This window comes from Ursus americanus, chromosome 10 (genome assembly GCF_024610735.1).
Source record: "Ursus americanus isolate L20-20 chromosome 10, mUrsAme1.1.p, whole genome shotgun sequence".
NCBI classification, from domain to species: Eukaryota; Metazoa; Chordata; class Mammalia; order Carnivora; family Ursidae; genus Ursus; species Ursus americanus.
In genome coordinates, this window is record NC_142136.1 from 76,640,284 (window position 1) to 76,665,657 (window position 25,374).

A 25,374-nucleotide genomic window follows, 5' to 3' on the forward strand; every position below is an offset into this window, starting at 1 on the left:
TGTCAGTTAGCTGGAGAAAAGCTTCAGTAACCAGCAAGGTACGTCCATCCCCAGGGTTGCTCCGTAGCTCTCCCGAGAGGATTACTTGAAGGAAACATCAGCACCATGGCACTGGGACAGGAGAAAGGAAGCCGTGAAATCCCCACTGGCGAAGTGTGCTGCTCTGGGAAGCCGGGTCGGAAGTGGCCAGGTCAGCGCTCGCTTCACTGAGGAGGGGCTGCTCCTCAGCTTGGGCTGGCAGGATGTTCCCCCGATGGTTGAGGAGCACAATAATCACCTCTCTCTGCTCCAAAAAACCCCTGTAGTTTTAATGAGGGAACAAAACTCTGTCCCCAAAACTCTTATTATTCCCTGAAACAGTCTCTCCCCAGACTGCATCACCACCCTCTCCCTCCAGCATGTACCTTTTTTTTCATGTTTTTAATTCCTGTTAGTTAACATTCACTCCAACATATCCTATCTGGTCGCTGCTGCCTAGTGATAGATTTTTTAAACTTATATACAAAAAGTCATCTTAATGATCTAGCCTCGCTAAAGCAATAAACCTAATATGAAGAAAGAATAGCTTGATACTTATTTTCAACGTAGCTCACAAATCATTGGGGCCAATATGTTCTCAGGCCTCCTGTGTGCAGGCGCTGTGCTTTGCAGGTGGTGCTCAGTCCTCACAGTGACTGGGGACGGGCACCATCCGTTTACAAGGGCCGGAAGTGTGGCTCAGATTCTCGGGCAGCACTTCCCGTGAGGAGCGGCCCGCCATCGCCTCATTGTGCTCTCACAGCCAGGGCTGGGTCGACTCTCGGCTGAGACGGAGACTGCGCCTGCCTCACAGGTGGCTCCCAGGGGCTCGGTGCCTGGAACAGGGCAAGTGCTCAATAAATATTAAGTGGATGAATATTCCATTCAGAGAAAACACACAAAGAAAGGTTGCCTTTCTGGTTCCATAGAATGGAAAGCTAAATTTCTTCTGCGGGAAATGTGTTACCTTTTCACAAGCTAATTAGTTAAACTAATAAAAATAAAACCATGATATTTTCCCCAAGTGTCCACTCTCCTTAAGTCTATTCTCCTCTGATGTTTGCACTATTAATATCTGAGGAGTAGCTGGAAAATGTTACCCTGCAGTGGTGATGACTGGGACGATTACCCAAGCCACTGGTTTGAAAAGCAGTTTTTCTTTTTAATTTATGGATTTGATGTTATCTTCGAGCTAGCGATGAAAGACTGCTCTGGACAGGAATGTATTCCAGGTATGCTACCACTCGTGATACCTTTTTTCCTACACACACCACTCCCCCAGAGGTTGAATGCAGAAGTAAAATTTCCCAGATTGATTTTACAGAACCATCCACAGCTAGCACTTTCAATTTTGAATGTTTGAATATTTGGAAAACTGGATTTTGCTCGGCAATGTATTTTTCACGTAAACTTCTGTCAGTACAAGTGGAAAGTTCTCTCAGTGAACCTTCCATCTAGGTCAAACTAAGGCTGATACTTGGTAATAGGGAGCTAAAGCTCTGTTACTGACAACTGAAGTTTGAGGGTGAAATACATATAAATAAGGGACACTTCTTGGCTTGGTTGGGGTGTCACACAGGAGAAGAGAGACTGACTTTGCAGGAGTAGTTGACCTTTCAAAGACCAAATCAGATCTCAGTTTAAACTTCAACCATAAAATTAAGATAAAGTGAAGACGAAAATAGTTTCCTCTAAAAATGAGTTGAGCCCATCAAAGCCAAGTCCAGAGAGAAGTGCACACAGCCAACATGCCCTTCACCTACAACTGCTTTAATGATTTTAAAAAGAACTTCGCACTTTTACAAATAATTGTGTTCAAGGACAAACTTTCAGCCTACAGAAGAGAGTACGGTTTTAGCTCACATTGCAGGATGTAGAAAAAGAGGCCCCGATACTGATCTCTGGAGAGTGTAAGCTGGCCTGCTTCTCCTCATATTCGGCTGGTTCCTGAAGCCCTTGAAACTAAGCTAAGACTTGGATTCTTCTGAGAATTGGCAAAGAAAGATAGCACATTCCACCTCTCGCCTTATCCCACCACCTCTTATTTGGCCCCACTTACTTTCAAAAGTGAAAAAAGCGTTTAATTGTATACATCTGTGGCCATTTATATCCTCATGAACAAACCATGTTTGAGGTTTCTGGAATCCCTGGCCCGTGTGGGGTGAGCTAGGCCTCCTGTGCTTCCCTTGTATTCACGTAGCAGCCTATGAAGATCTTCACTGGAGGTCACATTCAGCCCTGTCCATTTTGTTATGGTCAGCAACTGGGGACAGGCTGAATTCAGGGACTTGGGCCCCAGTGCCAGCTAAAAAGTTTGAGGATTCCAATTGTGCTTCTAAAAAGTCTTGCCAGAGGAAGTAAAAACAGAACGGTTATAAAATACTTATATGTCAAGTAAAAAAATTTTAATATACTCAAAATTCCTAATATAAAAATAGTTTCTGCCTCATTGAAAACATTGAACAAAAAAGTAGGTATATATTCTTTTTTAAAAATAACATTTCTTTTAGAAGCACCTATCTACTACCTATCTTGGGGAGGATCGCCCCTCTTCTCAGAGCGTCCTAACAGCACGCGGCACTGCGGCTGGGCGGTGGGGGAAGGGTCTGAGCCCGGAGGACCACGGAGGGAGGACCACGGAGGGAGGACCACGGAGGGAGGATCACGGAGCCACTTCTCCGCGTGCCAGGCTCCAGCCACCCTCGGTGGGCCCAGGCCCTACACTCCCTGCCCGCTGCCATGTACCCGGGCAACCTCCCGGCAGCCTTCACCGACCCTGCGCTTTTGCCTAAAAGAAAACCAGGGGATGGTGCTGTGTGTGAGTAAGCCGCCAACCAGGCTCGGTCGGAAGAGCTCTCCAGCTCAGCTGTTTCATGTACTCGTTCGCGTCTTCGTTTTCGCTCCCGGGACGCGGCTGAACCAGCCGAGCGCTCCAGGGACAGGGGCCTCGGACAGCCGCAGGGCTCAGGGCCGGCCCGGCTTGTCGCCGGGGCTGAGCAGGAGCTTGGCGCCCGGCTTGTCCATGCTGGAGTTGGGGCTGTCCGCCTCCTTCTCGGGCTCGGGGACGCAGGTGCAGCCCACCGGCACGGTGACGTACTCCTCCACGTACACCGAGCGGCCGCCCGCGCAGGCCGACGTCCGCCGCAGGATGACGGTGGGCATGTACACCGGGGCGCTCCGGAAACGCAGATCCTCCTCCCCGAACAGCCCGGTCAGGCAGCCTCTGCACAGGCAGTAGGCCTCGGGCAGGTACTTCGGGTACCTGGCGGGGTCGTAGGAAATTCTGCAGGGAAGAGAGCAGGCTTTAGTTCATGCGTTGGGGCAACAGGAACACATCGCGTGCCGAGTGACGGCAGCTTCTGTCATCAGAAAGTGTTGAGATCACTGATTAATGGAGCAGAAGAAAGGTGGGGCCCAGACAATTCTTCGCACGGTTAGCTTCCGTGTAAGATCCTAACTTAAACAGGGGCACCATGTGGCTTTGCTGTATGTTAAATGAGGACAGTTTATAGCTCTTGTTAGGCCATTCCCTAAAAATGCTTTCTGTGCTAATATACATAGAAAAGTAAAATGTATCTGTTCACGTTCATGACTGAAATTCATTGGCAAAGTGAAGAGATGTACAATGAAGTATGTTCAGACCCTCCAGTTACACCCTGGCAGAGGCGGTAGGAGACACGTGGGAGGTGGAACGGCGGGTCAGCGAGCCGCATGCGCACTGACGGGTGACCACACGCACCCACCAGAATATGAGACGCCGTCTCTGCTTCCGGCCACAACTCCAGCCCTGAGCCCCAGAGCCGTGGTTCCTAAGGCCCCAGATCTGCCTCCCCTCCAGACACTGGCCTCTGCAGCCCCAGATGGGGGCACATTCACCAGGGCGCTGCCCACACCAGTCCCCAGGAAGGGGCCACCTCCGCAAGAAGCTAGCTGGCCCAGGTGCCAGACGGTGCAGACGCCGGCCACCTGGCCTCTGACACAGCTATCAGCAAAGGCAGCTGCAAGACATCTGTCCAGAAGGTCACAAGGTGGGCCCTGTGTCTGTCAGGGCCTGCGTGCCTTCCGGGAAGGGGCCAAAGCCATGCTGGGGAGGGCAGGTTGGCCAGCCTGGGACATTTGAGAAGTGAATGCTGGTTTAAATGTGGTCATATCCATTCTCCTCCAAGACTCTCTATTTTCTAGTCAGATGCCAAGAACCAATGTCGACACCTACAAAACAGCTTGCTGCCACAATGCCAGGGGAGTCTAGGGCTTGGCTGGCCGGATGACTCCCTGGGAGGAAAAAAAAAAAAAAAGCAACACCTTCAGACAGGACTCTGCCCTCTGCCACTATCCCCTGCAACCAGCCAAGAGGTCAAAGCTGTGTGTGGTCACTAATGGAGACCCAGGGCTCCTCCGTAATGTCCCCCTTAAACAAGAAGGGACTGTCCCCATTTCTCATGGGATTGCCATGACCCCAAATTCTCATTGCCATGAGTCTCCCCACTTAAAACACGTGCAATCCTCTTACAAATGTTTCTCTTTCTTCTGGAGCTGAGTCTTAGGGACCCTAAACTCTTGGAGTCAGAACTCAGGACTTCTAACCTCTCGAGCAACACACACACACTTATGGACCCACAATGTGCCAAGCCCAGGAGGGCCTCCAAAAGTGCTATGCCAATGGAAGCCTATGATATAAATTTTTAAAAATGATGTATGCCTAGAGGTTTTTACAGCCAAAAACTTGAGATGTGTATGATCTCTCATCCAGGTTTCTGGACAGCAGAGTGTGGCTCCACAGAGAGGGACAGTGGTCCAGGCTGGCCTTCACCCTCCATGGCTTGCGCAAGTTTTATGTCCTTCAGGAGGAAACCCCTCTCGACTAGTTCTTTCATATGTCCTCATCGCTAACATCTAAAATTCATCCACAAAGTTAAGAAATTTCCAGTTAAGAAGTATGTTTGGACCATCCAGTTAAAGAAGGGGGATTAGGGGGCTTGGAAAAAGTAAGTAGAGACCAGTGGGGTGTCCAAAAGAGCTGAGGATTTCTTGCAGAAAGGAGTTAACAGCTGATGGATGGGCAGTGCTGACTGGGGCCAACTGTGGGCATATCGGGTGGGGAGGCAGAAATGGACTTGAAGCATGGGAGGGACAGGGTTGTTACACTGTTTGGCCAAGAGGTTTCTCTGTTGAGGAGTTCATGTCAAGAGGCAAGTGTTAACTCTTAGTGGCAGGATGAGGGGGGGTGGCTCCAGATGTGTAAGGAAAGTACAAGGGTTTCTTTTTCTGTTTGGATCCAACATCTTTAGACATTGTGGACTGAAGCCTGATTGGGTGGGGAAGAGTCTAGAAATGGTTATCTTCAAGCAGCAACAAATGTACTCACTGCCAACTACATGCCATTTACACAGGACGAAAGAACTCAGGGAGCCATGCCTCCCAGAGCACAGAGCTGGGGTGCCCGCCCGGGCACAGCAGTGAGGGGACTGGGTAACACCTGCCACACACAGACAGAAAGGAGGCCAGTGAGGCCAGGAGTCAGCAGTTAAACTAGAGGACCCAGCCCAATCTGCCACTTGAGCTTTCTAAAGCCAAGAGGGATGTTTGCAAGTCCTTCGCCACTGTTTGATTGTGGGGGATGAGGTCAGAGGAAAAGTCAGCAGTGACTCCATGGCTTCCCGTCAGGGTGACCAGAAGAATGGGAGTAGCAATGGTGGTGGTGGGGAGCAAGGAGGCCTCAGGCCTGGGGTCCTACTGGTGGTTGAGTGCTCAGGCACAGACACCTTCACCTCCCTTCTTGCTGTTGTACGACAAGGGCAGAGTCAAGGGTGAAGGCTAATAAATGTTATGTGCAAACAGGAACAGGGCGGGGTGGGGACTGTCTACACAATGTAAGTCATCTCTGAAGCCAAAACATTGAAATTTATGCTGATTTTGTCTGTTCATCCTTCCCTCCAACATGAGCACAAAAATAGTAGTTGAAAATATTTTTTAAGCTTCTCATCACTACTTTTTCCTCAGTTCTGCTGTCAGGAGCTTTCGGAACATAATGAGCTCTATTCTTGCAAGGACTGATAAAGCTGTCCACCCTTACCATTCCAACTTTTTCAACCTCCTCTGTAAAGCCTTGTTCCTACCCCCCATCTGGGGTATGTGGAGGCATAGTTGTGGGGGGACAAGTCAGGACAAATCCAAGCTCCTTTGCTGTGCCTTCAAAGGCCTCCACAGCGTGGTCCCTACTACATACCTTTCCAGCTTTCCCTCATGGTCTCCTCGCACATCCTAGCCTCCGGTCATCCCAACGTGGAATGTCCCTTGCACGTGCTGCAGCTAAGCTTTTGCTCAAGATGCCCTCTCCCCAAAACCAATATCAAATCTTGCCATATTTTAAGGTCCAATTCAAATCATTAAGAGTTTTCAAATTTCCTTAGCCAAATTCATCCTCTTTATCCCCCATATTCTCATAACACTTGGTGCCTGTGAGATAGGGCTACCCTTTTTCGATGTTTTCCCCTGGGAGGGAAGATTCAGGGCTGTATTTTTACTCATCCTTGTGCCCTAACATGAGAATAAGAGTTTGGTAAATGGTGAGCTGGTAATGGTGAGTCTGGACTCCACAGCTCCCTGTCCTTCATACCCTTAAGAAGTCCATATAAAGCCCTAACTTAAAGTTTGAAGGAAAAGGAATTTATACTATTCCCAGTCACCTTCAATATTTATTCAGCAATATCTGAGTGCCAGTGACGTTTCAGGCAATGAGGATAGAGATAAAACACAGATCTACTATCCAAGGACTCACCATCTGGGGGATAAATGTACAGAGAGTTCATCCAGCCCTGGCAACTGGGAAGACTTCTGGCAAAGGTAGTTCCTGGGTGGATTCATCCAGATAAGGAAGGGAGAAAGGGCAGTTAGGACAGAGGGCAGGGCCGAGAGTCCAGGGACCATGTCAGTGTTAGGAACTGTGGCACAGGAGGGGAACTACAAGATGATGCTGGGGTCATCTGTGGAAGTTGGGTCGTAAGGGGCCTCAAATTCAACATGAGGAATTTGGATTTGACCCTGACGGCAATGGGGAGGATGTTAAAAATGGAAGTGACCCAATCAGATGGAATTTTAGACAGATCTTCCAGACTACAGAGTAGAAGATGGTCTGGAGCCCAAGAGACAGGTACTGGCTGAAGGTGGAGATTTTAAAAATTATTAGCATATCGATGGTGATTAAATAAGATCACTCAGGAAAGTGTATGGAGAAACACAAAATGAAAGACAGGGAAAACCAACTTTTCTTTTCTTTTTTTTTTTTTAAAGATTTATTTATTTTAGAGAGAGCAAGGGGAGAGGCAGAGGGAGAGGGGGAGAGAGAGAATCTCATGCACACTCCCCACTGAGTGTGGAATCTGATGTGGGGTTTCATCCCACAACCCCGAGATCATGACCCAGGCTGAACTCAAAAGTTGGACACTTAACCATGCTTCCGGGAAAACCAACTTTTAAGAGAGAATATGTCTCATTGTGGAGACTGACAGAATCAGCAGTGGCACTCCCCGAGGCCAGGAAGGCAGACGCTTAAGAGCGGCTGGCCAAAAACTGGAACTGATTGGGCCAGTTTCCTGGAAATGCAGGGACAGAGGAACCCGTTAAATGGCACTATGAGGATATGACCAACAGCATACAGAATGCTGGAAGTTCAGCACGTGTTTGTTCCAAGGTGGAAAGGGAGGGAGGGAACCCAAAACAGCACTGAGTAGAGTGACACAAGTACTGGGCACATGTGGCACCGCTGACCTGCTTTACACCCACTGTCTCTGTGCAGTTGTGAATTTAGCAACTTTTTACTTGCATGTGTCTCCATTTGGATGAAAACTTATGGTTGCTTAAAAAAACATATCAAGCCCAAACTGAGGGATATTCCACAAAACAACTGACTGGTACTCTTCAAAAGTGTCACAGTCACAAAAAACAAAGAACTGAGAAACTGTTGCAGACTGAAGGCAGCTAACGGGCCTGACCACCAGAGGCCCCGTGTGAGCCCGGGGGAGGTCCTAGGACAGACAAGGGGCGTTAGTGGGCCTGCTCTGAGTAAGGTCTCCGGATTCTAGGGTTATTAGCAACAAACATTTCCTGATCTTGATAATTCTGCTGAGTTATGATGCTGCCATTTGGGGAATCTGGGTAAAGGGTACATGGGAATTCTTTGTACTAATTTCACAAAGGTTTTTGTTAGTTTGAAACTACTTCAAAATGTAGACTTAAATAATGTAACAGAAAAAATAGAGAAAAAAATTGCAAAGTTTTTTTTTTTAAAGATTTTATTTATTTATTTGACAGAGAGAGAGACAGAGAGAGAGGGAACACAGGCAAGGGGAGTGGGAGAGGAAGAAGCAGGCTTCCCGCTGAGCAAGGAGCCCGATGCAGGGCTTGATCCCAGGACCCTGGGACGCTTAATGACTAAGCCACCCAGGTGCCCCAAAATTTCAAAGTTTTAAAAAACCACTTATGAGATAATCAGGGAAATTTGGGAACCTGACTGAATATTTGAAGATATTAGGGAAGTATTAACTTCCAGGTGTATTAATAGTATTGCATCGTTTTATTTAACAGAGTCCTTCTCTTTTAGAGATACACACCAAATACATGAGTGTCCATAGACTCACATACACACACAGACACACACGGACAGTGCTGAATGTTTGTGAAGTTACAAAGTGCCCTGGGAATCTGCCAACTGGAAGGTTAGTAGCGATCATTAATTCAGCAGAAATTTTAAGCTCCCAAGGCTGGCACCGGGCAAGGGTACGGCCCCTCCACGAACACTCAAGCCAGCCCATCAGGTCAAAGCAAAGCAAGGAGCCCAGACCACTGCAAACACGCTGGAGGCTACGGCCCCAGGGAAGTCTGAGGTGGGTTTAGAAAAGGAGGAGGGCTGAGCCGGAGGAAGGAGGGGGTGCTGAGCAACCCACACCCAGGCAGGAAAGCAGGAGACCATGTGGGTAGGAAACTACCAGCAGGTCACGGCAGCTGGAATGACCTGTGCACATGCCTATGTGTGCAGGGGGCAGAGATTTAGTAAGACATGTGGGAGGTGGACAGGAGCCTTGAAGACTGGAGGATTTTACCTTGCAGATCATGGGAAGCCACGTGAGGACTGTTAAGCATGTAGAGACATGATCAGTGGATGTTTAGAAACCATTCTGGTAGTGACATAGACCCAATTACAGGACAAAATCGGGTTTGGGGCAGGAAGGTCAGGCACAGCCTCTTCTGACTCAGTTTCCTCCTCTGTAATGCTAGTGTGACCTAGGGGCATTAAAGATCCCTTTCCATTCCAAGTAACTGGGATTTATCTTTTCTATGCACCACGGTCGCAGGTAGCAATCCGTGCAACAACCCCCATTCCATCTGTAATGAGGCAGAACGGACAGTCACTTGGATGCTGTGATGGTCAGAAGGCTCATCATCTGACTAAAAATAGCTGCCCCACCCCCATCAGCCGGCCCCCCAGGACCAAACTTTCCACGGTCACAGTGACACTTCTGGGCTGAGGTATTAGGACAAAGAGATACCTGCCTCCCCCCACCTCTGCCCATATGTGGCACATAATAAGAAGGCACATGCATTGGTGGTTTTCACATTCTGGTTTTATGACCAGGAAGTTTCTCTTAAAATACAAACGTGCTACCAAGGGGAGGGGGGTAGACACAATGCATATCACACCCCTGACACCCAGTATGGTGGGTACTGATGCCAGCAAGTACCATGGAAGACAGAAAGCACAAGACAGACACATTCTGAAGGACACTAGTTGGGGGGAGGTGGAGAAGAGATCAGGAGGAAAGGTCTGGAAGCCTCAGGACAGCCAGGGGACAGAGACAAAGCTAAAGCCTGTCTCCCCAAACTCCTGCCTTAAGAGTCTGCGGAAATTATCAGGCTGGAGTGCTTTCTGGTTAAAGAAAGCTACCACAAAAATAAGACATCAAGAAACCCCAACAGGGATCCTTTTCTCTTACCAAACATGGAAATGCAATCGAGTAAGAATCCTGCACGTCTGTCTTGCTCCTTGTGAGCAATAATTCTTTTGTCTACATTTTCTGCATGCTGCTCTGTGGAAGCTTGGCACTGGAACATACTTGAAACAAATCAAGTTTTCCCCTCTGATGGGATCCAAAAGTGTCCCTGGGGCCACGTGTGAAGCTTGGCTTGAGTGAGTGACAGCTGGCCCAGCTTAATCCAAGAACAAAGGACAAGTCCTCCAGGGATGATTAGAGGTGATGGAAACTGAGCTTGAAGAGGAATGTGAGTGACAGCGGAGACAGAAAAGAGCACTGCCCCTGGGACCCTGAAGTTGGTAGGAAACAATTCGAAGCGGTTCCCCAAGGACTGCCACCTGGAGAACAATGAGTACATTCCAGCAGACAGAACCGCGGCCACCCGATGTGCTCTCGAGCTGATGCCCAAGTATAGCTGTGGTATTTACTGGCACAAGCTCATCGGCATGGCTCACCTTCCCGCTTTGCAAAACATAAAATTATTTTGATCTCAAGACAACAGAGGCTAAGTATGATTGTTTCACAGCCACTCCAAGACCCCAAACCAATGGAACAAAGTTAGGGAAAATGCCTTCTCCAGTTCAGACTGGAGACCCATAAGGACTGAAATGGTCTAAGTGGAAACAAAATTGCCTTAGTAGTCCTGGTTTGCCAGATCTTAAGGACAATGAGTTCAACTCATTGTCAATTACTTTTTTTAAAAAAGTCAGGATGAAAAGAAAAAGGTGGGGGGTGGCAGGATGGAGTCAATAAGAGTCTTGAACCTAAAATTTCAGTCCTATTTGGTTACCAACAAATGACATTGGGCAAATCATTGCCTCTGTCTGGTTCTTTGCGACGGAGGGGATGGGTGAGTGACCAGGCTACTTCCTCCAGCTTCTTGATGGCAGGACTGTTAATGTGATATTTTTTATCAATGTTTTCTGCTTAGAAAGGACAGCTGTAATGCATTGAGTTTCTGAGATTCTCTAAATTAAGCTATAAAGTGCAGTTCTAAGCAAAATCCCAGTAGAGTTTTTGTAGAACTTGGCAAGCTGATCCTAAAATTTGTAGAAAGAGAAAAAGTCCAAGTATACTCAAGACAGTTTTGAAAAGGAAGGAGGGGGACTCACTTTACCAGAACAAGACCTTCTGAAACCATGGTAATACACAGACATCTAGCAGCCCTCTGGGAAAACTGAGGAGAACCAGTTTCACCTTCCCCAGAGCTAGTCCTGTGCAGAATACCCGTCTTTCTGCCCAGGAGGTGGGCAATAAAAAGAAGGCATAAACAAGACTTCCCAGCTGTGGCTGTCAGACCACCTGTGTAAAAGCCATGTGGGAGTGCGTTAAAAACACAGCTTCTCACACTTGACCCCCTGAATCAGGAGCTCCGCATGCCAACAAGCTGCCCACGTTGCTGTCTTCCTCACTTGAAGTGGGGAACCACTGGCCATCAGCAGAAGCCCATTCCACAGCACAGTCAACAGTATCTCCAAAGGTAAGTAGTCATATATTGACTGCGGTTAACAGCAAACAACTGGATGACTGCATTTTCCCAAATACACCCAAATTTCATGACCCTACCAGTGTAGGACCCCCTACGCTGAGAAATCTAACTAATGCATAAGGTCACTGTTAACCAAGCAAGCAACTGGCATTGTAGTGAGGATGATCTCAATTATACTTCACTGGAGGCCCACAAATGAACTTTCAAAACTAGTGATCACTATCCCCCCCCCCCAGAGATTCAGAATTCATGGTTCTAGCATGGGGCCAGGGTGTTGGGATTTTTTTAAAGTTCCCCAGATAATTCTAACATGCGACCCTGGTAGAGGCCATTGGCCTCCAGATCTAAGAGAGATAATGAATCACTGAGATGGGGTTTGAGTAACCTTCCAACCTCTTTTTCCCTTTGGAACCAGCCCCGCAGCTGGGAGGGGGATGGTTATGAGACTATGGGGGAAGGAATGGTGCATGACAAGGCCCAGAGCTGCTATGGGAGGGCTCTGTTCGCAGGCCAGGGAGTAGCCAGGGTCATGAGGACCACAGTTTCCCTCTGCTGGAAAGCTGTGGCCAGCAGCCCCATCGGCTCCACCCTTTCTCCATTCCCTAAGGCCTAAGAGAGCCAAGATCTTCAATACATGCTGCCAAGGAGCTCTGAAAAATGCTCTTCTGGCCCCTACAAGAAAACATCAGTTGTGCATTTCTCCTGAAAGAGGACATGGAAAAATCAGCCTGGGAGAGCAAAGTCTGACCTGGCATGGATGCCCTGGAGTCAGAGCCCCAGCGGATTTCACCTGGCCCTCTTCAGCGGCCAAGGAGAGCTAGGGGTCAGCCCTACCCCCAAGTGGGGACTGAGGTTGACTTTGGTGTGATCCTGAACTTGGCATCAAGGTCAGCCCTGAAGCTGAGCCAGTGAGGCAGGCTCCAGAACTGACCAGGCTCTCCTGCCAACAGGGCTGGCTCTGGGCTACTGGGAACCTGGAAGGACTCAGCCTGTCTGTCCTCTCCCTTTACTGAGAAGGAAACCAAGACACCGAAGGGTGAGGGGCTTGTCCAAAGTCTTCCAGCTCAACTGGCTTAGTCCCATCCACTGCCCTGCCTGCACAGCCAAGCTGTGAGTCTGCTCTGCAATTTGGGGATATTTAGCAGTTAGTCATATGCCTCCTAAGTGCTAAATCTACAACCAGGAAATCCACTGATACCATGTAAAATCTGTTCATCTGAGAGATCAAGGAAGACTAGAGAGAGACTCATGGCTTGGAAAAGAATTTGGAAGATAACTTGGAAAAAAAAAAAAAAAGCTTTCCCAGAGGAAAAGAGAGAATGAGAAATTAGAATGAAGGCCAGAATTTCTCAAAGGGTTTTATTCTTTTGTCATGGCAAATGCCACACATTCAATGCAGCTGGGAAATATCTCTTCAAAGGAAAAACATAGCTCATGCCCACGGGGTGGGGTGGCTTAACTATCTTTCCAGGGGAAGCTGCAGAATTTGGGTTCAAAGTCATCTTTGATGTGCCTGTCCTTGGGGGAGGCCGGTGAAGCGCCTATGTGCAGAAAGGGTGGAGCCCACCTTGGTCTGAAATGAACCAGCTGTTGCCATACACTGGTTATGAGGAATAATTCATACCAAAACATTAGCCTAGACTATTTAATTCTGGAAGAGTCCTTGATAGATTATTTTCTCTTTGACCTCATTAATTTAGTGAGCAGTGCACTCATTACCATCCTTCAAAATCTTCATGTGTCATTTCTGGAAGACAGGCACCATAAGGAATTTCACTTCGTGGTATGTGTGTGTTCCTTCCAGGACTTGGCCCAATTCTTCTGTTGGTATTAAGAGTACAAACATTCTATTCAGGTGAGGAAATCTGGAAGAGGTGACGATGGAATGAAATACTATCATCATCCCTGGTTACTCTAAGAATGCCAAAGTAAAACCCAGGCAGTTGAAGAAAATAACTATCAAAGCAAAACGAACGTATCTATTTTCAGAAAGAGAGACTTTAGCCCCATGACAATGCTCCATGACAATGCTCTTATTTTTACTCTGTGAAACAGTGATAGGTGCAGTAGAGCCCGCTATGCTGAGTAGCTCAGAGAAAAAAAAATCCACGTAGTACTTTGGCCAATTAAAGGTCACTTATCCATAAAAAGATTTTTGGGGTTGGGGCGCCTCAGTGGCTCATTCGGTCAAGCACTTTAAGCATCTGACTTTGGCTCAGGTCATGATCCTGAATCCTGGGATCAATATCCCCCCCCCCCCCCCCCCCGCCAGTTGGGCTCATCGGGGAGTCTGCTTCTCCCTCTCCCTCTGCACCCCCCCCCCAGTGCACTCTCTCTCTCTCTCTCAAATAAATAAAATCTTTTTTTAAGTGTTTTTTTTTCGGGGGGGGGTGTTGCCAGCATTTCTTAAACAAGCTGCTTTGAACCCTGAGTGTCTGCTTTTCTACAACAGTGGGTTTGGTGAGCAGTGCCCCCACCCACCCTGCAAGCTGTAACTGGAGACTTGCAGGCAGGCATTGCTTCTGCTCTGTCCGCCCTCCCTGGTCCCCTTCCCCAACCCTTCTTCTCTTGAACAGAGCAGTACCAAGGTCAGACCACAAAGAAGCTGCTACACCAGATACAGATATTCCTTGAAGGCAGACAGACTTTCCTAGTTTGTTCTTTTTTTTTTTAAGATTTTTATTTATTCGACAGAGATAGAGACAGGCAATGGGAGAGGGAACACAAGCAGGGGGAGTGGGAGAGGAAGAAGCAGGCTCCCAGTGGAAGAGCCTGATGCGGGGCTCGATCCCATCACGCCGGGATCACGCCCTGAGCCGAAGGCAGACGCCTAACCGCTGTGCCACCCAGGCGCCCCTCCTAGTTTGTTCTTAAGCCATTCGAATAACCTGTGGATTTGAGGCAGGATCCAGGAAAGAGTGAACTTGCTAAAGAGAATTATGAACAGGAAAGGACGCCCCGCAGTTCCAAAGATCACACCGGCCCGGCCTTCCCAGGAAGAAGCCAGGTCCCGGGTGGTGGGGGAGAAGGCAGGTTGGCATGGTGCTGCCCCCTGTCGGTCACAGTGGACTCAGCGACCCCATCGAGGCCCCCACCCTGGGAGGGGGATTAGAGCCCGCGCAACCCCACAAGGCATCGGTGTGGGGACTGCTGTTCTTAGTGCTGGGACACAAACATACAAGCGCAAGCAGGGGAAAGGGAGCATTCGAAAGAAAGATAATATTTTAAAAGGGGGCTAAGTGCAGTGGAGATAACTTCAACATTATACTAACTTCTCTCACTTTCTCTAGTTAATGTTGTACTCCCTTCACAATTTTACAAACGACATGATGAGGGGAAAGTGATGTGAATGGTGCCCTGAGAATGTACGAGGACAGCGGCAGGTTTGTGACCTGAGCACTGCCCTGGCTCAGGCAGCAGCTGGGGAGTGGACGCAGCTGTTTCTGCAGTGGTAAAAGGGAATAGTGATGGACAGTCCCCGGGGGGAAACAGGATGTTTGGGTTAGCTGAACTGAAAGGTTAGAGGAGGGTGAAGCACAAATATCCTTTTTATTTCAACCTTTCCTGATGAAAACTTTTCTAAAGTGCAGTGTTCCTAAATATCTGATGATAGATTTATCGGAACACGTAGGTCGTCCCCATAAATGGGCATCGCTGGTCTGGCCCAGGGGACAGTGGTGACCTTGTCTGGCCCACACATGAGCTGGAAGCTGTTGCTGCTGTTGCGCCCCTCTTCTCAAAAAAAGTCACCTGCTGAAAGTTCTGGTAATAGGGAGTGGTGCCAACTTGGGTTCTGCATGGGAAAATATCAGCCTATCTGATCTGCTGCCTGTGCTGTTGGACCCTCCCCCAGCCGGCCCCTGCTGCCACAGCCCCCAACTGCAAGGCCCCTCTGCCTGCGGGAGGATTTGCCCTGCTGCCACAGCCCCCAACTGCAAGGCCCCTCTGCCTGCGGGAGGATTTGCCCAGCTGCGGTGTGTGTGTGTGTGTGTGTGTGTGTGTGTGTGTGTGTGTGTGTGTCTCACCACCTCTTCCAGTTCCCTGCTGGTGGTTGCCTCTATTTTTAAGTCACTCGCCCTCCCCATGCCCTTTCCTCTCTCTTCTCTCTTCTTCCCTGTCCTATTACTTCTTCTTTCCATTTATTCCCTTGCTCTTCTTGCTACCCACGGAGTTGTTTATTGCAAAATAAATTTAGGTGTAGTCTCTTAAATTCACGAGGAGAAGAGTTATATAGAAAAGTAGCAAAGCCTAAAATTAAATTGTTGTGCTTAGTCATATCCTAGAGAAAAGTTATCTTTAGACCATGACCCAAAATTGAAAAATACAAACAATTTAAAAATTAGAGTATTGGTAGTTGTTTATCTTTGAGGTTTCAAAATAAATGAGTGATGTGTACCTTTAAAGCTCAATGAACCTCAGTGTTCTTACAATATAATTCTTACTATGCCAATTCGGCTTTAAAAACTTGAGCAATTACATTGATTTTATTTTTTGGCATTTTTGTTTCTAAAGCTTAAGAGAAACAAACATGATGCCACAAAGTAAATGAGAAAATATTTTTATATTCTGGAAGCTGAATGCTGCTTTTCTACTAGCACATTGGTCAGGAGCATGGGCTAGATGGATTCACATATCTGGGATGAGGTCCTGGCTCTATCATTTAATGCCTGTCCCCTCGGCCCAATCCCTTCATGTCTCCTGGGCTCATCCCTAGCACAGCTCAGCTGTGAGGGCACAAAGGCCTCTGAAAAGTGCAGTGCCTCTGCTGTCAGCCTACAGCCTGTAAAAACAAACAACTCTCTTCAGACCAATGCTCAGGGAAAATCAGAGGCTGTAGCTACCTGCTGAGTTGTTTCTTCACTCTGCTGTTTCCTATGGTTGGTGAGTTTCCCTTTCTGCTTTCAATTTAAAAGTGAAGATGTTTTTGAAATCAATACCAAGTGCACATGGCAGAAAATTCAAAAGATACGAAGGAGTGAAAAGTAAGTCTCCTTCCTCCTCCATCCCCAGCCTTCCAGTTACCCTCCTGACAGGCACCACAATAACCACGTTCTTAAGATGCCCCTAAGTGTGTGGGGTGGTGTGTGTGTACATTTAAAAATAACATATGCATATGTTATGTAATAGCTTCTCCTTAACACACAAATAACACTACTGCGCCCTGCCTTGTTGCCCTCTATGCTGGTGATGGACTGGTCTTCTTAGGCAGGCCGACAGCTGCCCCATTCCTCTTTCAAACCAGGACCTGGAACTGCTGGGTCAAAGAGCGTGTACATTTAAAATGTGGACAGCTAATATCTGGTTGTGTGGATTCATACCCTCTGCTGCATGAGAATGCCTTTTTCCTCATCCCCTTGCTAATAGAGCCTGGTGGGTGCCCCCAAAATAAAGAAAGGTTTCTCAGCATCATTTTAATATGCATTTCACCTTAGGATGCCTAACGCTAGGCACCTCCTTGCATTTCACATAACTGACTCATTTGACCCTCCTGCCCCAGGAACTACCCACAACCTTTGTTTCTCCCTTTATTACATCTTTTTTAAATCGGTTTGTAGGAGCTCTTTAGGAAATGAGCCCTTTGTAACATGGGTTGCAAGTATTTTCTCCCAGTTTGCCCTTGTATTTCTCTAATTTTATTTTACTGTTTATTTTGCCACGAAGAAATGGCATATAATTGTGCAGCTGAATTTATCAGTCTCGTCTGTTATGGCTTTGGGGGTCTGTAGGCTATTAAATAGGCCTCTCCACTCCAAGCCTGTAAATATAATTGACTGTATTTTTTATGTGTTTGTGGTTTTATTTTTACATTTCAATCTTTCAGTCATTTGGAATTTATTTGTATATCCAGCTGGTTACTCAGTTGTCCCAACACCATTTATTGAATGGTCCATCTCTCCCTTGAAAGTTTGAAAAGCCACCTTATAATCCAAATTTCTATTTTAAATCCTATCTTATCCACCTAAGTAGTCCTTTCTGTGCCTTTCAGTATTTCTGACTGGCAGTCTGTTTCCCCAACCATCTTCCTTAGGAGTTCTCTCTGTTTTTAGCCTTACATACTACTTCTAATTCCACACTTCAGTTGCACAGGTGAGCACACTCTTCCCCCCAGGCCACACAGGTCCCACGGTGACACCAGTAAGAAACCAGTCCTGTCCTTCTACACACCGCGTTTAGGAGAGGTTTTGAGCTTCTACGTGCAATGCTTTTTCCAGTCTTCCAATGACTCGGGAGACAGTGAGAAGTGGTCAGAGGTCAGGAGAGCAGAGAGGCTGTCTCCTGGTGGGAGAAGGCAGGGCCTGCTTTAGCACCCAGGAATCTGGAGTCCTGGCCCAGTACCCATCCCTAGAAGACCATCCTTCGTTCAGAGAGTGTAAGCCTCCATTTGCTCACAGAGGGAGCAATTTCATCATTGTTGCTAAATAATAAGAAAAGTAGTGCAGATGAAACCACCATCAGCCCCCTGATACAGAGGGAGCTCCTGCTCCCCGGCTCCATGTAGCCCCAAGGCTCCATGGGCAGACCTGAGCAGCCTAGACCAGGGCTGCTCTATGCTGTGTGGTGTTCTCTTCCATGACCTCCCTTAGCCATTCCCTCCTCCCTGCAGCTCTTGGATCTTTCCTAGGAGACACAGGTAAGGTAGTAGGGGCAACTCAATTTAACTTACTATGAAGAATTCCAGGGCTGACAACTCCTGATCTGTGCTTCAGTCCCAATCTCTCTTCTGAGACCATACTTCCACGTCAAGTTGGACATTTACATCTGTGCTCCTCTTAGGCACATAAAACTCAACAGGTCTAGCACCGAATTTACTTCCCTCCAAAAAACTCTCCTCATTCAGTTTCTCCATTTTGCTTCAATACCATCTACAACCCAAGTCAGAAATGTGGGAGATGCCCAACAGGAGGTCTTAAAAATCACTGCTGTGTGTTACTCTTCTGCCTTTCGGGTCACGGCCTAGCCTGGGAGGCATCTATTTGCCAGGAGAGCTTAGAATTCGTTAAAGAAAAATGCTGACTTGGCAGCTTCTGTCTGGAGAAGCCACGCTGTTGTTTTGAGAGACCTTCCAAGTTTTTTTAATGCTATTTAGCATATCAAAGGTATAATATGAGGTTGGAGGAAAAAATAATATAAAAGCCCACCCTTTTGGACTGTGGGAATGATGGGAAGAAAGAGGAAGAGCAAGAGAATGGAGCCACCAAAATGAATGGCTCAACATGTGTGTCCTGAGGGCATCAGATGAATGAAGAGTCAATGAAGGCAGGAGGGCGTTCTGGGCCTGACTTCCATGGTGGGAGGGAGCTCAGCCACAGTGAACTTGGTCCTCTGCAGAGTAGCCAGGAGGAGGGAGGCCCCCTGACCAGCAGGTGGAGGCTTTGAGAACCCTGGATTGATTTTAGACAAAATCAACACATTTTCTCTGCACATCTTAATAGCAGTGTGGACTAAAGCCTTAAGCCATTACACATTTTACACCCACTCCTTCTCCCTCACTCCCACAATCATCATCCACCAAATCCTGCCACTTCAGCTTCTTTAAGTAATATCTTTCAAACCAGTCCTAGTCTCACTTTTTCCACTGCCACCGCCTGAATTCAGACCCTAACTACCTTTTGCCGGAAGTACTGCACTGCATTTTTCCTTTGTCTCTCTTTGGATAAATCCGTCCTCAGGGATGCCGTCCCAAAACACAAAGCGGTCACATGACTTGCTTCATCAAAAACCATCCTACGGGATACATTTCAAACTTGTAGCACTGCTTTTAAGGCCAAATCTAGTTTCTGCTCCCCTCTGCAGCCTCTTCTCTTGCCACTCCCAGCCACACAGAAGCACACCTGCACTTGCCATTCTTCAGTCTCTTCCCCCTTGTCATAAGCCACTCCTTCCCTCTGAACCATGCTTGTCCTTGCTCTTTCACTGAGGGCTTTTCCATGTCTGTGGCAGTGTGAGGGCTCCCTCCATGTATAGCAAACTGTGAGCCCCTTGAGGATGGTGGTACTCAGCAGTAACAGCAGGGAAGGGGACAGTTATAAATGTGTGTCGGGGATACTCCAGCCACACTATTTCCTACACAAGCCCCAGAACACCCCAGCCTCCCTGCTTTGCATGTTGTTCCTTTCTTCTGAGATGACCTCTTTACCAGGCCAATCTCAGACTTTATGTCCATTCTCCAAAATACATTTCAAATGCCATTTTGATCCCCCTCATCACTTTACACTATCACACACTTAAGCTTTCCTGTCAAATCATGTTCTGCCTTGTATTATGGTTTCTTTCCCAATTATCTCCACTCCTCCCTCAGGCTATAAGCTCAGAGGATGGGCTTCTGAGGGTTCAGTACTCAACAGTGTCTGGACCACCACCACAGGCACTCAAAAAATGTCTGTAGACTGCCACACTAGAACTTCACAGGTCTCCTGTACAAAATTCTATAAAAATTAATGAAGGATCACTCGGCTTGGTCCTCTGTGGAACCCACTGAACTACATACCTGGCACTAGGTACTCAAGAAACATCTGTTCCATATTAAATAGTGAAAGGGTAAATAACGGTAAGTAGGTTTCCCTCGAGGGAGATGATGAGACCTTTGTGGGAATAAATTACTCCCAACCCACTCTCTGCATTAACTTCGCCCCTTCCTACCTGCCCTTCCTCGCCCCATCTGCCCTGCCCCGTCCCTCTCCCCGACCCACCTAGCCTCTCCCGACGGCCCCGCCCCGCCGCACCTGCCCCACCCCACCTGCCCGCGCCGCTCGCGCCCTGCTTGCCACGCCCGGCCCCGCCCTCCTCACCACCCACCTCACTTTCCCCGGCCCCACCCGCCGCACCCCACCTGCCTCGTCCGGCCCCGCCCTGCCCGCCCCACCACGGCCCCGCGGCTCACCTGTAGGCCCACGGCGACACGCTGCGCAGGTTGGTGGGCGGCCGGAAGCGCCGGTCGCCGGGCCTGCCCCCTGCCGGGCAGCTCGCGTTACGCGCCTGCTCGCGCGGCCCCAGCTGCAGCGTGTGGTGGAAGGCGCCGAGCACGCCCGCCGCCAGCCGCCCGTACAGCTGCTCCAGGAGCTCCTCGGGCCGGTCGGCGCAGCCCCGCGGCCGCGCCGGGCGTCTGCTCGCCCTCAGGGCGCCTGCGGCCCGGCCCGGCGCCAACGCCAGCAGGACGCCGACCACCAGCATCCAGACCTGCGAGACAGGCCGCGCTCAACGTCCGCGCGCGGCGGAGGAGCCCGCGCCCGCCCGCGCCCGGCCCGCCGCGGTCTGGGAGCCGGTGGGCGCCCCCCGTCGCTCCGCGGACCGTGAGGCGGGCCCGGAGGATGGGTGCTGACCAGACGGGCCCCCGAGCGCCGCCCCCGCCCGCCCGCCGCCCCCGGGGGCCCCGGGACCCTGCCCTGCGCCGGCCCGCGCGCCCCGTGCCGCCGCCGCCGCCGCCGCCCCGAGCCGGGGGCCGCACGGGGGGCGGCTGCGGGGTGCGCGTGTGCGTATGCCTGCCGGGCTGCTGCGCCCTGGGCTGCGAGTGCCTGTGACGGCCGTCCGCGTCGCTTACCCCCGCACGCGCCATCCCCCTGCGGCGGCGACCTCGACGCTCCGCGCGCCGCGCCCGGCCGGTCAGCGACGGAGCCTGCGGAGCCAGCGCCCGCGCCTGCGACGCCGGAGCCCGCCGCCCTCAGACTCACGCCCCCACACCCTCGTCATCCGCCCGCCTCCCTCCCGCGGGGGCCGCGCGGCCGAGGAGGGGCCGGCGCGGGGTCCCGGCGCGTCAGCTCTGGGTGCCGGTCGTCTTAGAACCGGACTTGGGTCGAGTAAGTTCCTTCGGGCGCTTCCTCCTCTGCGTCGGCGGGCGCGCACGGACGAGCCGGCGGCACGAGGTCGTCGCTCGGGTTCACGGGAACGGGCCGGGGCTGCACCCTGCGCCTCTGGGAGTGGAGCTCGCTTGCCCTCTGACGAAATGCACTCACGAGAGACCCCGGCATCCCACCCGGTTGTCAGGAGAGAGCCGCACCACCCGAGGGCTGGCCGGCCGCCCTGATTAGCACCCGGCGAAAGTGGCGGCTGCCGAGGCGCGGAAGAGCGGGCTCCCGACTGCGTGCTGCGCGGCGGACTAGGAGGACGAGCCGAGGTGGCGGGGCCCTGTACTGGCGCTGGCCCGCCTGGCTGAAGAAGGCCTGGAAGGAACTGGCCTGCCGATCTCCAGAGCTCAAAAGTGGGGTCAACTCTGTGAAGTTAGGGGAGACAGATTTTGGCTCAGGGCAAAAAGATTCTTCTAGTAATTAAAGCTCTCCGAGAATAGAACAGGCCATCTGGAAAACGAATGAGCTAAAGCCTAGAAGGATTCTGTTCTTTAGGACGACTTCCTTTTCTGAGACTCCATAGTTCAAAGAAATAAAGTTATTAGAGATTTAAAAATCTCTTTTTAATAGGGTGAGAGACGGCCGTTTCTCCTTTACCCTCAACACTCATGAAATGAACCTTCTGTGCCTCTTCTAGCAACTCAAAGTACTAAAATCCCCCAACTTGTATTTTTACGTGTGAGTGGGCATCACTTGGTCTATCACAGTGTTGGAGAATTCCTACTCCATGATATCTGTAAGTGCAAGCAGTCTTGTAAAATAATATTCTGTGAATAAATTAAAAGAAATATATTTAAATGAAGGAACTCTATTATACTTCAAGAGCACAAAAAAACTTTCTCATTTGTTCTACAAATTAATGCTTCTTAGGTGGCAGGCTAATGAGTATGGCCATTTTACAGCAGTCATTCTTTGAAAATGGTAACAAAAGACTGATAACCAGCTGAAAGTGTAGAAAATAGGTGATTTATGCCCCCTGAATGGTTTGAAGCTTTGGTATTTGACTACCTTGGTTGTCTACAAGGTATCTGTCTACTTGATTAAGCAACATTTCAGTTGTGCTGTGTAGAAAAACAACATTTTACATGCCTTGAACATTGTGTAACTAAAGAACTGCTAAAAATCCCACTGAAATCTCCAGTTTAAGCAATTTACAGCTCTTGGTGAGTAAACATTTGTTTTGAGGTTATAAGACACTTTTTCCCGACTAATAGATAAAATGTTCATGTTCTCTGTTATCTTTCTGGTAAAATGGGAATAAAGATCAGTACTCTAAATACTGCTTATTTTGTATTTGATAAAAAGTGTGGGAGTCCCCTAGGAGAATGAGACTATCATCATAATAGTTTTCCTAGGACGATTCAATATGTCTCATTACAACATCTTTTAATACGTAAGGTGATACAACTTAATTGTGACAGGCTGTTAATTATGTTTTTCAACAAAATACCTGCTACTGTCTGATAACATGGCAGTTTCTCTCTTCTTTGATTATCTTGGAAATAGAAAATATTTACTTCCCAACAGTTTCACCTGAAAATGCTCACCTATTTGATAGAATATAGAATTCATCTTTGTGAGACTAGACAGAGTTGAGAAAATTTCTTAGGAACAGGTACGAAAGGATGGCTGGGAGGCTCAGTCAGTTAAGCGTTTGTCTTTGGCTCAGGCCATGACCGAGGGCTCTAGGATTGAGTCCCACATCAGGCTCCTTGCTCAGCGGGGAGCCTGCCTCTCTCTCTGCCTGCTGCTTCCCCTGCTTTGTGCGCGCGCTCTCTCTCTCATGAATAAATAAATTATTTAAAAACAAAAACAGGTGCAAAATGTTTGATTTTTCATCATCTGAATGTATGTATGCACATAGGAAATAAACATGTTAATAATTAAATCCAAATTTAAGAAAAGTGAGAAAAAGGCAACCAAGTTCCTCATGTTCCCTTAGAAATTAATGCCTCTCTGGTGCTCTTTACTGAAGATGTCACCATTCTTGTAGTCACAAAAGTTTGATCTCAAGTCATCTTCAGTGCCTCCCTCTCAACACCTCGTTCACTCAAACACTCTAGTACCAGACACAACTTATAATAGATCAAGCTGTTGGGAAAAATCTTTTTGGCACCATAACTCCAAAAGCCAACGTGAGGTCGGCCACTTCCATAGTTAGCTTCTTGGGTTACCGATGTACCTATCTATCCAAGCTTCCTTCCCTCCTTTAAAGGACTGTCACATTTTTCCACCAGTAGTTCTCTTTATTGCTACCATCTTCTTGGTTATCACCTGGATCTACCGCCGCTCCTGCTCACCATTCCTGGCGCCTCTAACATCCACACAGATAATTCATTCAATACCGGGTTTCTAAATGATGACCTTCACTCCAATTGTCTTTCCTCCCATTGTGTCTGAACTATCAAATCATATGGTTGTACTCCAGATAGTATCATTAGCAATAACTTCACCACATGCAAATATATGATTTCAAATACCTACCCCCTGATACAATCACTTTCTATTTTTATCCACTCCTATAATTCTCCGATTTCATCAGGTCTTCTAATCCTACCACTTTTCTACTAAGCATCCCATTCTTGAGTCCTTATTTCCTTCTTTGTCTACTTTAGAGTTCATTGTTCAGCACTGTTACCACACCCTTGCAAACACCCTTAATTTCTTTTTCCTCTTAATAGTTGCCCACAATAATCCCAACTCCATTAAAATCATACAACTGGGTTGACTGGACTCAATTCTAATTTCTGACCACAAATCTCAGATGAGCATTCAACACACACACATCTATTACATTTTCCCAGTTCTATTCCCTTTTACCAAGGTCAATTTACATTTCCTCTCTCTCATATCTCTACTACTCATTTCCCTCCTCACCAAATGTTCCATACGCACAGATGAGAGCTCTGTTTTTTCTACCACTGAATATACTAACCTACTTGCATTTGCTTTCACATATCCTGCCTTCTTTCCTGATACATTTGATAAACCCTTGACCCCGTCTCCACTCTATCAACCATCTAATTCACTTCCTTTTAAAAAACACTTTATTTATTTATTTGACAGCACAAGCAGGGGGAGAAGAAGGCTCCCTGCTGAGCAGAGAGCCCAATGTGGGGCTCGATCCCAAGATCCTGGAATCATGACCTAATCTGAAGGCAGATGCCTAACCGACTGAGCCACCCAGGTGCCCCTAATTTGCTTCCTTTTATAACAAAATGTTCTGAGCCATCTTCATTCTCTGGCTTCAAAGCCTCTTTTCCTATTTTCTGCTCAACCTACTCCAGTTGGGTATTTATCCCCAACACTTCACTGCAATAACTTTTAACAAGGTTTAAATGATATAATTATTGCCAAAGTCAATTGTTTTTATCTAATTATTAGGTTTTTTGCACCCTTTGACACTTTTTTTTTAATATTTTTATTTATTTGACAGACAGGCAGTGAGAGAGGGAACACAAGCAGGGGGAGTGGGAGAGGAAGAAGTAGGCTCCCAGCAGAGCAGCCTGATGCGGGGCTCCATCCCAGAACGCCGGGATCACTCCCTGAGCTGAAGGCAGACGCTTAACGACTGAGCCACCCAGGCGCCCCCACCCTTTGACATTCTCGACCACACCCTTAGTCCTTATTCCTTTTGATTAATGTTTGTACAGTGTATCTTTTCCCATATTTTCATTTTTAACCTACCTGTGCCCTTATACGTAAAATGTGTCTCTTGGGGTGCCTGGGTGGCTTAGTCAGTTAAACATCTGACTCTTCGTCTCAGCTCAGATCTTGATCTCAGGGTTGGAAGTTCAAGTTCCACACTGGTCTCCACACCCAGCACGGAGGCTACTTAAAAAAAAATGTGTCTCTTCTAGGTAACATATAGTTTGATTTAATTTTTAAGCCAGTCTAATAAACTTTGTCATTTAACTGAAATATTTAATCTTCTTACATTTACTGTACTTAATAATATAACATAATACCTAATATAATTAGTATTTAGTAATTATAT

General features: G+C 48.2%; 1 protein-coding gene across 1 annotated transcript; it reads right to left on the reverse strand.

The window, feature by feature from the left end:
* Positions 1-1,772: 1,772 nt before the first annotated feature.
* On the reverse strand, positions 1,773-21,352 carry IL17D (interleukin 17D). The gene is made up of 3 exons (XM_045797128.2): positions 21,074-21,352; positions 20,417-20,712; positions 1,773-3,301 (listed from the first exon to the last, which is right to left on the reverse strand). The coding sequence occupies exons 1-3, from the start codon at positions 21,086-21,088 to the stop codon at positions 2,983-2,985; spliced, it is 630 nt and encodes a 209-aa protein (XP_045653084.2). The 5' UTR covers positions 21,089-21,352; the 3' UTR covers positions 1,773-2,982.
* Between the last annotated feature and the right edge of the window lie 4,022 nt (positions 21,353-25,374).

Bases quoted from the DNA above. Each gene is read 5' to 3' on its own strand.
- IL17D (XM_045797128.2), bottom strand. The intron at 3,302-20,416 runs GTGAGCCGCGGG...TCTTCCCTGCAG, and splicing joins GTGTCGCCGTGGGCCTACAG to AATTTCCTACGACCCCGCCA.